The sequence below is a fragment of the Lontra canadensis genome, unplaced genomic scaffold (assembly GCF_010015895.1).
Source record: "Lontra canadensis isolate GAN:19392208 unplaced genomic scaffold, GSC_riverotter_1.0 scaffold59, whole genome shotgun sequence".
Taxonomy (NCBI): domain Eukaryota; kingdom Metazoa; phylum Chordata; class Mammalia; order Carnivora; family Mustelidae; genus Lontra; species Lontra canadensis.
This window is the reverse complement of record NW_022631053.1, coordinates 7829314-7844467: the sequence shown is the minus strand read 5'-3', so window position 1 is coordinate 7844467 and position 15154 is coordinate 7829314. Positions and strand designations below refer to the sequence as shown.

The 15154-nt window shown below is 41.4% G+C and overlaps 1 protein-coding gene across 1 annotated transcript in view; it reads right to left on the bottom strand.

Annotated features, from left to right (window-relative positions):
• SLC38A1 (solute carrier family 38 member 1) overlaps positions 1-15154 on the bottom strand; it is a 69054-nt gene that overhangs the window by 15248 nt on the left and 38652 nt on the right. Inside the window, exons 6-9 of the mRNA XM_032876963.1 lie at positions 4320-4393; positions 2804-2896; positions 2412-2493; positions 1332-1414 (exon numbers count right to left, since the gene is read on the bottom strand). Coding sequence (XP_032732854.1) covers positions 1332-1414; positions 2412-2493; positions 2804-2896; positions 4320-4393 — 332 coding nt within the window. The remainder of the gene's footprint in view (positions 1-1331; positions 1415-2411; positions 2494-2803; positions 2897-4319; positions 4394-15154) is intronic.

The following is a 15154-nucleotide window of genomic DNA, read 5'->3' as shown; positions in this document are numbered from 1 at the left end:
ACAAATATGCCTATGTGAATAGGAGATTTATTATTTAAGAGTGCTCCTTTATTTGGCAAAAAAAAAAAAAAGGCGACTTTAAATAAAAGTATCATATTATCACTTTGATTCTAGTTTTCCCTGATACACTAGACAATGCAGATTTCCAGATAGGGAAAAAGAGCCTCCCAAATCCGGCTGTAGCTCTCTGTTGCTATACTCTGATGGAGCCTTAAGCCAAATCCATTTACTCCTTGATCTCGATATTCTTTATTATGTACCTATTGCGTACATACTGAGTATCAGCTATAGTACTTCTCTTCCCAGATGAGGGGCCCACACAGAGGAGATGAAGTGATTTCTAGGAATAAATTGAGCGTCTGGGGATCTTCACCTTGCTCCCCTTGGTGTCCCCATCCACTGTAACTTCCACAAAGGCAGAGTTAAGTGGTCTCTGGGAGGTTGCATTGTTACCAGAGAAAAAGAGTGCTTCCCTCCTTAAACTGAAAATAGCTATGTGTGTATACACAGAGAAGCCAAAACACAGACCTAGGAACCATAAAATTAAGTCATTTTTAAGATCTACTTCTAGATCTTACATAACAGCTACAGAGGGTTGATATTCATACAAAACAAAACACTAAGGTTAGCAATCATTTGCAGGAAGAACTTTAATCTAAATGTCTTCCTTGAATTAGCCCAGAATTAAAGGTGATGCATTTTGGACTAGATACCAATCTGGCCACATGATTCAATGTATACAATTCCCACAACATCAGGCATATTTGTCTCCAAATATAAACATAGACACACGAAAATATCAAAACCAAGTGGCTAGGACCTAGATTATGGCAACCTTTGACCTTTCACTTCAATCTTTCCCTTCAATGAAGCAAATAATTGAGATGGGTTAGACTCCGATAATATACGAATGATTCACTATACTTTAGGGGATAAATATAAGCAACTTTCTGTCTTGATATTAGATTTGAAAATCTACTGATCTAAATAATCAGGATATTGAAAACCTTGTGTAAGGAGAATTCCATATCCTGCACTTTTCTCAGAGTAGCCTGTAAGTTGTGCTCTTTGATACGGCACTGAGTCTGTTGCTGGCCCCAGAGCCTCACCTCTCCCCTCCACAGCTCAGTGGAGGGACTGCTTACGAGGTCACATACTGACCAGTGTTTTTAGCCCATATTAAAGTCAAGCCTGATTAATACTTGTAATTTATCATTCACATAATCTTTACCTTACAACTAAAAGTAGAGGGGGCAAAGTTATTCATTTTCATTAGGTTTCTGACTCATCTGGGCACTGTAGAGACTGATAAAAGCAAGCTCTTTCCTTACCTAAGTTCTTCAAAAGACACAGAGGGAGGATTATGCCAAAGGTAACTACTACCACCAGCACGCGGCCATCCACATACCAGGCTCTGAAAAAGGCGTTTAAGTTGGGTCATATTTTCATAGAAAGTGAAATTTTTTTCTCAAATGTAAAACTTCACAATACATTTTAATGAATTTTTATTATTATTAATTTTTACCATTAATTTCTATCATTATTCAGGCTTATCCAAACACTTTAATCCAACCACTTCCCATTTACCATCGTCTCTCTCCCTAGTGATGGAAGAAGGGATCCCCCCCCCACCAGCTAAATGGGGCAGTCCTCTGAATAATTTACGTGGTTTCAAAGCTGAATGCACACACTGCATTCTGTCAGATTACAACATGTCTTATCAATTATTTAAGGAGAAGTTCCATTTTGTTTTGCTTGGCTAATACCATTGAAAAACAAGTCAGCACAGGTAGGCATTGCTTTCTCCCTAACCTCTTGTATTTGACCTTGAGTCCTGATGACAGAACATGAGGAATTCTGGCTCCTATGATTCTGCCTTGAAAGAAAACAAAGAAACTAAGACTGGCAAGAACTATTAAACAAGAGGCAGTTAAAACAATGGCTATGTCAGGTGTAGCTCCAACATTTTCCAAGCTTAGCTAGATCTTTATTGAAGTTGGCTCATGTAAATGTTGCTCTGCTCCCTTCTTTAAGAAAGAGACTAGGGTCTTAATGTGTTTGCATGTTCCACTTCTGTGTTAAATATATGTCTGTGCTAAAAATACTCTGTATCTGTTCTGTTCCATAGAAACTGGATATAGATTTCAGGCTCTCTGGGAGATGCAGCATCTACTGTTTGCAGCTTGACAGATAAATCTACCTTTTAAATGCTCATCGTCAAATGGCTTTCCCTGTTTCTTTCATTTATATAAAAACCCCAGAGAAATGTGTTGGAACAACAAAGAAAGAAAAAATAACAACCCAGAGAAAACTCAGGTTCCTGTAGTTTTCATAAAACAAAAACTTTGGTTAGTCCACATTAAAATTAAGAATATTTTTGTCATCTTACAAAAAAATGGTCTATCACTTACGAAAATGTCTCTTCCTTTCCCATAAGAAACTTTATGGCGGAGGGCAGCTCATTTTTGACTATGAAGAGGTAGCTCAGCATTGCTAGAGGAAAATGAGAACATTTTTAGAAAGGAGATACCAAGGCTCATGTTGCAAGCTATATAAAAGGCTACCAGCCTGTTCTTAGACTGACCTTCAATAAGACACAAAGACAGTTTTAGCTACTCAGTATACTCGGTTTTAAATAAGTGACTGCTCTCTCTGCCTTACTTTCCATGTGCCATTTTAGCAATGAGAACGATACTGCTTCCATTTTGTTAAAATTCATCGGGCCACCCAACCACCAGAATTAGAAAAGATAATAATATTCACATACTTTAAAGTTATGTATAGAAAAGCGTGTTCCTTTTACCTCCAGTGTTCTGTAGAGAGGTGGCTCCAAAGATTACGAGCTTCCCTGTGGTGCCAAAGACCTGTTCTCCCAGCTTTTCATAAACCATGCAGCCTATTTAAAAATCATAGTTGAGAACACAAGAAATGACAGGGATCTAAAAGTTAAAGAAAGCCAAGATATCCTTATTCAAGGGACTATTCCCCAAGTTATTCTGTCTTTCTCAAAATCACATACATAGCCTTTTGGGCTTTGCAAGGCTTAAGGTGCCACAACCTCGTGACATTTAAAAATGTCAGACATGACCACCATTTCTCCTTTTTCAGGTTGGCTACAAAGCATTACAGTTCAATTATTAGGTCATAAGGCTTATTTTTAACTATCTTGAAGATTTTTCTACTGGGTGGGGGGATTCCTACTCTGATCTCCTTTCTCAGGTCTGGTGCATATCATTAAAGTAAAGATTTGATTTAAAAATAAAAATCCTTATTGTTGGGACGAAACTTTCCTTTTGAATTAATTACGTGAACTGATGAGGCTAATAAGGAATTATCTTAATCTTAATAACATTCCACGAATGTCTCGTGTGTCCTAAACACAATAACAAACATACAATAGTCAACACCAGAATGTTCATCATTTGTAAAATTTAGTTCACAGATACATAACTCAGAAAAGAGACCAATAGACAAATCTGTCAAAAGAATAATTTGGCTACAGAAATATCCTAACATGTTCAACTGTCTCATCTTGATAAATACTAAACTGCTAAACCAGTCATTAAGAAAACATGTTTATAAATGTCTTTATGACAGTTCGGCTCACGTTTCCAAAACTTTCACAGAAAGCAATGTGGGTCAGGCTATAATTAAAGCTTTGTTCAACTCTCAGAAGACTGGTGTTTAAACAAGACAATGGTAGATGCTCAATCTATTACAAAATGTCCCAGTTAAATGGAGTCATCTCTGTACAGTAATAGTTGGCCAATGTGGTTTCAGCTAAAGTAAAAGTCAAAGTATTACAAACAGAATCCATTTGTCCCAGGAATAGAAAATAAACACTTCAGGTATTACACTGCCCAGAACTTGGAGCCCTTCCCCAGAACCCTCGCTCCCACATTGCCTCGGGCACACCATTTTCTCCTTGGAATATACACAAAAGGGAATGAAAGCACTGTTTACTTTTAAAATCTTGAAGGCTATAATATCAAAACATGGGATCCTTGTTCTGAATTTATAAAGACCTAAGGAAAAACTGAAGCTTTTCAAATGAAGTCATCTTAAACTACAAAAACAGGTATGATTGGGGGTTTGCTTTAAATGGCAATGCTATTCTCTTGGTGTTCAAGACAATTCAAGATCCATGGTGCCGTGTCTGTTTCTCTGAGTAAATACCACTATAGGTTTTTGAGGAACTGTAGGTCAATGTACTCTTCAGTGATCAGTGGCTGAACCGGGAGGGCATTACTCGTTCACAGTTATCACCATGCAAATCATTCGTCCTGGCTTTAACAAAATTAGACCTACTATCAGCTTACCTGTTTCCTTTGAACAGATCAAAAGAAGGTTTATTGAATATATAGATAGCAGTGTCACGGAAGTCAAAAGTATCCTAAAGCAAAGAAAACAAGTCTTATAATAACTATAAAAGAACATACTCAGACCTTACATTTTAGAAGGGCAAAGGCTTATTTATATGGTTAACACTGTTTGTTGGTAGCATCCAAATTTTGGAAATGATTAGTCACACCCTTTTTAAAATCCTCAATAAAAATGTTCTACCAAATAAAGAGCTGCTCATTAGAATCTGAGTAACCCTAACAGTGCAAATCCTCTATGTTAATTCAAAGCCTAAATAGCTCTCTGAGGTCATTTCAGTTGAAATGACTTTCAGACAGCATTAGGAAAGAAAGCTTTTATGGCCTAAGATGCACTTTCTGTTACATCTGAGTGAGAAAGTGTGAAAGAGGTGTGGGATGGGGTGTCGGGGGGGGGGGGTGGGCAAGGGCTGAGGGTAAGGCTTGTAGTGACTCTTAGGTCAATGACCATGTGACTTTAGGCAAATTGCTCAATTTCTCCCACCCCTAGATTCCTCACCTGTAACATAGACACAAACTGAATGATGTCTATGGTTCTTTTCATGTAATTACTCTGTGGCTATTTTTGAATCTATGCATTGGACCACTGAGATAATTCACTTTTTTTGCACCTAGTTCCTCTTAAAGACCAAGCATTTCTTCTAACCGATGGGAAAATTTTGATTAGGAAAACGAGAAGACATTTTTGAATGACGAACTCATGTTTTTGTTTTGGTACATCTGGCTCATTATCAAACCCACCTCAAGAAAAAGCACAGCTAAAATGACATGGGAGATCACATAGATTATTTCCAAATCATTTGGTTAAAACAGACTTGGTAATTGAAAATAAAGCCTATATGCCAAAAAGAAAAAAGTTCCAGTCCCCCCAAATGAAACCACTCACTCCCTGATGTAGGAGATCTATCCCTAGAACAGTATATACGTGCAGTTGATTCCACATTTGAGTAAATAAGGCAGGGATTTTTCTGGCAAGGGCCATTGAGAGGTACTTGGCCTATCATGGGATTCTCTCTGTGTGGGGTCTCTCTTCCCAACCCCAACCCCCGCCCACACACCCACTGAACCCCTGTCCTTGGGCTCAGCTCAGATGTCACTCCCTTATGTGCCTTCCCTCACCCCAGGCAAAAAGACAGCTCCATGGCTGTCTCATGTCTTATGGTGTTTTGCTTCCCCTATAGGCAATGAGGCCATAAGGAGATCAATGGGGGAGAACAGAATGGCCGACTGCAGAGCAGACAGAATGCCAGAGATTGGTCATAAAACATAAAAAAGAGGGACAGACCTCAGCGGAGGTAAAACAAACACGGGGAGAAAGAACATAAAACCTAACACTCTGGGTGAAGACCAAACTGACCAGCCAATAAAAAGGGGAATTTAGGTGAAAAGATGATGATAAGGAAGAAGTGCATTCAGACATATATTGACTTAGCTAAGATCCTTGAGGGGGAGGGTGATTCCGAAGGTAAGTCCCTTATTACCTCTTCTGGCTGAGGGACAGGAGAAAGAGAGAGCAGGCAGTAATATACCCAGCTCATAGTTCTGAGATCCATAATGGAGCCCCATTTGGTATGTTCTGCCAGAGAGGAAGATACAGGACCCAACTGTGGTATGATTTTTCTTTCACCTTGTAAGAGATAAACAATATTCTGAAGAAACAAGCTTCGAATTCTGTTCAGAGTTCACTCACATTTTTAGGGACAATGAAACAAACAGGTGACTTCCATGTGCGCATGCGATAAGCCATAGAGGACTTGGGTGTGACGCAGCCTAGCATAGGTTTCCAGTAGGGGACAGGAGAGATGTAAGTTGCTGCTGTTCTGGAGTGACCACATGCCCGTTTGAGTCTATTCCCCTGGGACTGCTCTGGGGAGGAGGGGGGTCCTGCCACCAGGCCCCAGGCTAATGACTAGAGAGTATGACCTTGTAGGAATTATGTGCCTGGCAGGAGGGACAAGTACTAATGTCTACCTAATGATTAACCAAAGGCTAGGAGAACTGGGTACTGATTAGCAAAAGAAACATTAGAAGGAAACATTCCTTCCCTCAGCTAGCAGCCCCTGGGACCACATGGGTCTTACATACGGTTGCCTCCCAACACATTCTACTGGGTCAAATCTCACTGCAGGTGATGCTCAAGCTGGCCTGTGGCCCTTGGCAAGAAGTCAAGGATTTCTTCATGAACTCCTATCACCTCTTTTTCTCTTTCCGGGAGAAAAGTCTTGGTCAAGGAAGAGATTAGCAGGGAGTGCATCTATGTTCTCCCCCACACTTACCAACAGCAGAGTGAGAGCCTCCCACTGTGGTGAAAACAACCCTCCCGCTTCCGTGTTTAAGAGACATAACACTGCACCCCAGACAGAAGGACCTGGAGCGACATTCTGACAGCCTCTGCCTTTAACCACCCCATCTCTGAAGATGGTCTTCTCCATCCCTCCCAAAATCTAGAGCTTCCCTTCAAAACCCAAAAACTAATATAAAACAAAATGCTTTTTTCTAGCAGGTCATAAAAGGCAAAATCTGTACATAAAATTTTAAGACCACTTTGGGCTATAAAAGATATCTAGTAGTAATAATGGAATTAAAATGTAGAGAAGTGCACCTCCTTGTTTAGATTCTTAGAAAGAAACTCTAAGTTGTCTAATTGGCTATAACGATGCTAGACTAGTTTAAGGGGATCCAAGGGTGTCAAAGACGCAAAATAAAACATGAGAAAGAAAGGGGGAGGAATGACTTGAGAGAATGTAATAACTTATTTGAACACTTCTCCTGTCTTGAGCGTGACTGTACCTCCATTTGTCCGATGAGATCTTTGTCCATATAACTGTGGTTTGCTGGCAGAGAAATATAAACCGGTATTCCTGTGCTAAGAGGAACACAAGTGATTCCTTTCTGCATCTCATCCAGACATCATGTTTGCTTTCACACTTCTGATCACTGACGCCAAGTTCTAACATGGTTACGGCAAAAGCCACTTGCTGAAAAAGGTGTTTGGGGGACAACTAAATCTTGGCGATAGGAACTGAGCTGTCAAGGTGTTGGTATTTCAGACTTATGTTCAGCCTTGAAGAGAAGGGGATCCAGAACTTGTAGGTGGACATGGGCACTGGGTAAGCAGCGGCAGGAGAGTTATCTAGTGAAGAATGTGATCAGGGACTTCCAAGAACCCTCACATTGTCAGCCACACTTGGCAAGAGGTGGTGTGGGCACATCCTCAGAGAGACTATGTCCCCTACGGGGAAGGAGCCCGCTAGGAAACAATTCGAGACTCCAGGATCAGGGAGGGGTCTTTAGACACCACCCTGTCCGGTTTTCCAACCAGCACAGGCAACCTCTCTGCTCCATCCCACACACAGGCATCCAGGTCTGCAAAGTGTGTCACAGGGGACCCATCCCATCCTGCTTCTGTAAAGCATCGTGTACAGGAACTTAGGCTGACTGAAACTACCATTGCCATTTCACCCTTTGGACCTACTTGAATCTACTTAAAATCGAAACCCTCTTCTGCCAAACAGTCCATCTGATGGTGCTCTTTTTCAGATTGTGCCCTTTGACCTACACTTCTCCAATTCTTCCAGCTGTCATCCTGTGATGGGGGCGTTCAGGCTTTTTACATCTCAGTCATGGTCCAGTTCCTTGACCATCCTTTGTCATGGCTGTGTGCCAAGAAAAGCACAATGCTGTCACATCAGTTTGGGTCCAAATAGCACAAAGCATGTTAAGATTATTAACTTGAGATAGACATCATGTTTCCTAGAAGGCAACCCATTTTGGTGTTCATTTTTACGGCATCCATGCCACACTTTTGATTCTTATTGAGCTTCTGTTAGAAACGCTTATTAGGCTACTCTTCCTGGTTCCATCCTGTGTATACTTTTTTTTTTTTTAAGAAATTTTTATTTATTTATTTGACAGAGATCACAAGTGGGCAGATAGGCAGGCAGACAAAGAGGGGGAAACAGGCTCCCCGCCGAGCAGAAAGCCTGATGCGGGGCTCGATCCCAGGACCCTGAGATCATGACCTTAGCCAAAGGCAAAGGCTCAACCCACTGAGCCACCCAGGTGCCCCATGTGTATACTTTTTTTGAAAGGATTCTACACTTTCCATTATATTTTGTCTTTCCAGTCTCCTGATATCTTTTAAAATTGTTGACCTTTTTTACTTATGTATCAGCTACCTCATCAAGCTTCATATCTTGAATTTGCCTTCATCCAAGTCACTGGTTCTAACTTTGAATAGAACAAGACCCCAATCTAGAAAATGGCCCACTGTCCCATCAACTGCTCTAGCCAGAAAACTGGAAGTCACCCTTGATCTTTCATCTGCTCTCTCATCCCTAACATCTAATCATTGGCAAGTGTCTTATCACTTCTCTCTCAAAAATAGTTCCTAAACCCATATGCCTTCCCCCCACCCCCATCTCCACTGTCACTACTCTGATCCAAGGCACCATCACCTCTAATTTCTGGGCAACTATGGTAATTTCTGTCTCTCACTTCTTGCTCTCTCTGATCCATCCTCCAACCAGCAGCCAAAGCAATCTTTTTATTTCATTGCGTTATTATGTCCCTCCATTACTAACTAGACTGTAGGACAGGGCGTAACCCTTCATTCGGAGTCATGGCCCATCTTATTTGCCTATTTACATACAATACCAAACAAAGCACACGGCAGACTCTTAGCTAAGAATGAACTTACGGAATATTAGTATCTCATTTGTAAGTCTCACGGGATTATGCCAAATGTCTTGCTAAAATCAAGATACGTTCTGCTTAAGACAATCCTGTGACCAACTAGTTCAGTATTATCTCAAAAGATAAAGTAGTTTAGCACAACTATATAGGAAAACCTTACTGACCTCCAAGGAGCAATATTTTCTATGGTATTTGTACATAGAAGCTATTTAATAATTCGTCCTTAAATATTGCTTGAGATCTATTTTTTTACCAAGCAGATGTGGGAAAGCTGGGATGAATTCTGCCCATTTCTAATTCTCTGGCAATACTCCTGCTCTCCATGATTTCTTAAATATTTCTGACAGGGGTCCTAGATATATTTAGTGTATTTGGTGCAAGAAAATTTTGGCTCCTACCTTAAACAATAGCCTCTAAACATCTATTTTTATTTTTTTAAGATTTATTTATTTATCTATTTGACAGAGATCACAATTAGGCAGAGAGGCAGGCAGACAGAGAGAGAGAGAGAGAGAGAGAGAGGAGGAAGCAGGCTCCCTTCTGAGCAGAGAGCCCGATGCGGGGCTCGATCCCAGGACCCTGGGATCATGACCTGAGCTGAAGGCAGAGGCTTTAACCCACTGAGCCACCCAGGTGCCCCTTAACATCTATTTTAAAGACATTTCTTTGTTATTGTTTAGAATCACAGTGATAAGACTGTAATTCTTTGCTCTCCCATGTCTTACCCAGACATTATATGGATAAGACTATAATACATTTCATTTCTTAAAGTGCTATATGCTAATCAAATGGAAAACTGTTACAATAGAACCACATATTTAAGGCAATTGAAATGTTCTTTCTTTCTTTTTTTTAAGTAGGCTCCATGCCCAGTGTGGAGCTCTATGTGGGGCTTGAACTCACAACAGTGAGATCAAGACCTGAGCTGAGATCCAGTCATACACTTAACCCACTGAGCCACCCCAGTGCTCCAACAATTGACATATTCTATGTGATTTCACAACTATATTTGGGTAAATTTATCAAATCCCATCCTTTAAAATGATGAATTTTACTGTATATAAATTATACCTTAAAAAGACCAACCCCACACCACATCTTTTAAAAGCCTAGCTAAATAACAAGAAATCATATACCATGCTCCCCACCCAGCATCAGAGCCCTGGAAAGAGGTGGAGATGAAGCAGCAGTCACCACTGCCGATCCAGAAATAGCTTCCATGGGGGTGTTTACATGGGGGTGTTCCGGGCTGCCATGCAGGTGGGTGCTTTCAACTCCTCCAGGACCCATTCCTCTTAAAAAATAAGAGAACCCTTCCCAGCCTCCCCTGCATGACTCTCCCTGTCCAAAGTTTAAAGCAGCTGCCCTCAAACTTTAAGGGCATATACGACTCTCCTTAGGATCTTGTTAAACTGAAGATTCTAATTCAGTAGATGTGGGGTGGGACCTGAGAGTCTGCACTTCTCAAACGTCCCCAAGTATTTCAGATGCTGCTGGTCCAGGGACCACTCTTGGAGTAGCAGGGATTTAAAGCTGCCAGCTCTGGCCCTGTGGCAAACAGATCTCAGTGTTCCCGTTTCTCACAACTGTTGAACTAGTGCCACGTGGCCTGCCACACTGTCTGCAGCTGGGGTGCCATGCCACCACCGCAGTGTGACTACCTATGACACAGCCCCACGGCTGTCCGGGGGAGAATGCAGGGAAGTGAAGCATTTATAGCTGAATCATTATCATTCCTATGGGATGTGGACAATTCCTGTGGGATCCTGACTTCCTCGGGTTATTAGGGCATTAGTTACTCCACCATATATATATTTTTAAAATTAGGGGCTCATGGGTGGCTCAGTCAGTGAGGTGTCTGCCCTCAGCTCGGGTCATGATCCTGGGGTCCTGGGAGGGAGCCCCTCATCGGGCTCCCCCGCTCAGCACGGAGCCCGCTTTGCTTCTCCCTCTCCATCTGCCCCACTCCTGACTCCTACTTGCTTGCTCTTTCTGCCAAGAAATAAACAAAATTATTTTCAATGCCACACCCCTCCCCCCACCCCAGCCATGTTTCTTTTCTTCCAAAAGGGATCTGAGGCTCACTACACTATCTAATTCTTCCTCTTCTAAACCCAGTTAAAAGTATAAAACATTTACCACCATCATGATTAGAATAATCCATATAAAAACTCCCTGCACTGGAGCAAAAGTAATCTTTTTCACTAGTTTTGCTTTTATCTACCATCGTCTCCCACCAATCTACAGCCCCTCCCTCCAAAATTCAGAGACACATGATCTGGGTTGAGGCAGGATATTTACAAGAAATTTAAAATTCTAGTACAAGCTAGTTGGACAAACTGTAGGAAACATACTATTTTCTGGCCAACCATCTTTCTCCAGTCCTTCCCCTCTGTTACTGGCCTCTCTTTTACTTTTTTCTACCCTTTCCCTTTCTCCAACCTTTCTTCCTGTGTCCCCCCCTCCACTTTTTTATTCATCTCTTATCTCCACTAACTCTCTCTGCCCCTCCATCTCCTCCCCGTCAACTCCTCCAAAGGGAAATACCTATATGAAGTAAGTAAAGATCTAAAATCACTGCCACAGAGAGCAGAGCACTAGCTGGGGATGAAGGGAGGGGTGGGCAGTATGGAGAACCCAAGTGAAGAAGTTGAATGTAGTTACCCATCTGCGTAGTTAAGAAGCTCAGATTCGGGGGGTTTCCAGCTAGTGTGACAGAAAGCTAGAGGGGAAGGGAATTTTAGGGTATGGGAAAGAGAGGGGTTTTCAAGTGAAAGGCCATGACATCTGCACTGGACAGGGAAGGAAGTGCACTTCTCCCTGAGGTTCTCCGAGGCTGTCGGTGACATTGGAGGACAGGCATGGGAGTACCCAAGGGAAGAGCCTGGAAATGGGGAGGGGGTGTTGTGGTCACAAGTAGAATGTCTGGAGGGTAACTGCAAAAGCAGATGGTGCAGCACAGTTCCTGGCCCAGGGAAGCCATGCTAGCAGGAGGCTTAAGTGGAAAAAAAAAAAGGCAACACAGAGGAGGAAGAATCGTCTATTTAATGAGAGCCCAAATGGAAGGGGATGTGCCTGAAAGTGAGAAGAGAGGGACCAAGTGTTCTGAGTTCCTAATCCATGTGAAAATTTGAAATATTTTGGAAAATTCAAACCTATCTTTTACATACAAATCCATTTCCTAGAACTTTAGTAGGGATTCAATATAATTAATAAAACACTTAATTGATCATCGCTACCAATAAATTTAGGGTATTTTCAGTACGTCAGGCCCACACTAAGCACTTTAAAATATTTTAAAAATATTTTTAAATATTTTAAAAATAGTAGTACTATTATTATTTTACAGATAAGGAAATTGAAGTTAAGAGAGGTTAAGTATTTTGTCTAAGGTCGCAGAGCTAGCATTAGAGCCCTCAAAGTCTGATTCCAAAGTCATTACCCACCCATGCTACATTGTCTGCCAAAGTCAAATGTCCACAGAGGAATGACAGTGTAAAAAGTAAAACCTAAGCAGAAGACAAACGACTTAGAATGAAATACATCATAGGCCTAACAGAGCCCGCTGTTAACAGTGAGATTTGGGGTGATTTCTTTATACTTAATTTATTTTATGTATTTTCAAAATGGTCTTTAATGATTATCTCACTTACAATAATAGTATTAAAATGAAAAATGTAAAGAACCTCTTAAATGATAGTAGTATTATTCCAATTCTTCTTTTTGGGGAGGGAGGGGGAAGAGTTGCATTTGTTTAAACCCCAAGATCATTAATACAGTCCCAATTTCATATAAGGAGCTCACAAAATACTTAAAGAAAGGAGCAGAAACATAATTATTCAGTCCCAAAGTGTACTTCCTAGTCACTACATTGTGATTAAATTTCAACATTCTGAGGGTCAGAGGACCAGCACACCAGGATAATTGGCATGCAATCATTTGTAATATTTACAAATTAGAGAGTGAAAGGGATGGTTTTTAAATGCTGAGCTGGGAACGGGCCGGGATCAATTATTCGTACAATTCCTTCCATTTCTTTCCTTCTATTTCTTCCCTTGTAGATAAATCTACATTTCTTGGTGCAAAGCTGCTCTTAAACTAGCCTCACTGCTGGTTAGGTATTTCATCTTGTCTAATTTCTAATGAAAGAAATATGCCCCACTGATGACCAAATCAAGTAAGATCTAGTATGATCCTACAGAGAATGAAGTACTTAAAAGACATATGCAGACAGAACTAGAATTTTACCAATTTAGTTGATACTTCATGAAGTTAAACAATTAGGAGGAGGTTTGAGTTTAAAAGAGGAAGTTGGGGACGCCTGGGCGGCTCAGTTGGTTGGACGACTGCCTTCGGCTCAGGTCATGATCCTGGAGTTCTGGGATCAAGTCCCTCATCGGGCTCCCAGCTCCAAGGGGAGTCTGCTTCTCCCTCTGACCTTCTCCTTGCTCATGCTCTCTCTCACTGTCTCTCTCTCAAATAAATAAATAAAATCTTTAAAAAAATAATTAATTAATAAATAAATAAATAAAAGAGGAAGTTGTACGGGTAAGAAAGCAAGCCATGTGCCACTACCACTTCCTGTTTTTGCTTATAGTCGTTGGTAGAGGTCTGTGGGTTTTGTGGGCACTCCATTTATAACTCTTGACATGTCCTCCTTCCTCTTCTTCTACTCCACAAGAATAACTGGCTTCCTTTTTCCTCAAACCTAGATCCTTACCTTTGAAAGTGACACCCCCTTTATCATACTCTTAAGATGTAACTCCTGAGTGACAGAAAAATTCCACGTAACCATTAAATAAAGGAGTGTGCTGTTCTCGGTGGGTATTTTGGACTTCCACTCCAAGGGGAACGATAGAGCTGTGGCTTCATTCATACTTTCCTACTCTGTTTCCATGGTAACAATGCACATTGAAGGAGCGATGGAAGAGTTAAGAGGACTACACCATGGGCTTGTTGCCCTCCTTCCCCTCATCCCACACCAATCACAGTGTCATCCTAGCAAGTGCCTTAGCCTCTGTGACTCTAAGCTTCTTTACCTATAAAATAAGGATGATAAATAGGGTTGTTATAGGTCCCATGGCACACGTATGCTTTATAACATCTTTTTTTTTTGTTTAACTCTCTAAAGAAAAAAAAAAGCTATTCGCAGCTAGCAAGCCAGACAAAAAGAAGCTACAGGTGGTTTTGGTCAGTACTCTGTAGTTGGCAAACCTCTAATGTAGTTGCAGATGGTTGAAACACGGACCCGATGTGAAGTGAAGCCTGTAGCCATTGAACAAAGCACAGCTAACTGGCCCACACAAGGGCAGTCTTCCACTCTACTAAACCAGCCACCACTCTGTGAGTAGTGAAAGTTCAAGCTAACCTTGAAAATCCAAATTTCTGGGCTGTCCCGACCTACTGTGCTGATACACACCTGGCTTACTGCAACCCAGGAAAGTGAACGAAAGGGCATTCACGCATCACGGAGGTCTTAATACTGGTAAAACCTTAGACAGTAGAGTTAAGTTGCCTCTCGCAAGCTGAGAAAAACACAGTGCTCCAAATGGGGGCCATGCTGTTGTCCTTGGGTAGCACCGGGGCACCGGGACAGGATGCGACTCAGTCTACAGAGGACTCAGCCAACTCCGGTGCATGCTCTCGCACATGTGCGCAGTGCACAAACCCGCGCACCTCTGGGGCCACGAGAATTGCCTTCTTGGAACCCTTATCAGACACATCTTAGATGACTCACCAACTAAGCATAACTGCTCAACTCTTAAAAACAATGGGTGGGACTCATCGGCTACGCTTGCCAACCCTCTTCGTTTACAAAATAAGCACTCATTTTTAGCACAACACTAACCACTCTCCTATTTCCCGATTTCTGAAAAGCTGCTTAATCCAGTGAATTTCAATAGAGTTCAATGGCACTGCCACTGCCCTTTTTACATGTATCTCAAATGTTGGCAAGTCTGAATGTGCCATTTCTCCTCTTCCAGTATTATTATTCCCAAATAAGAGAATCTGATGCCAATGATTTTTGCTGCCAGCTGAAGGACAACAATTTTCTCTTCAGATCATTTCTAAGGAACAGT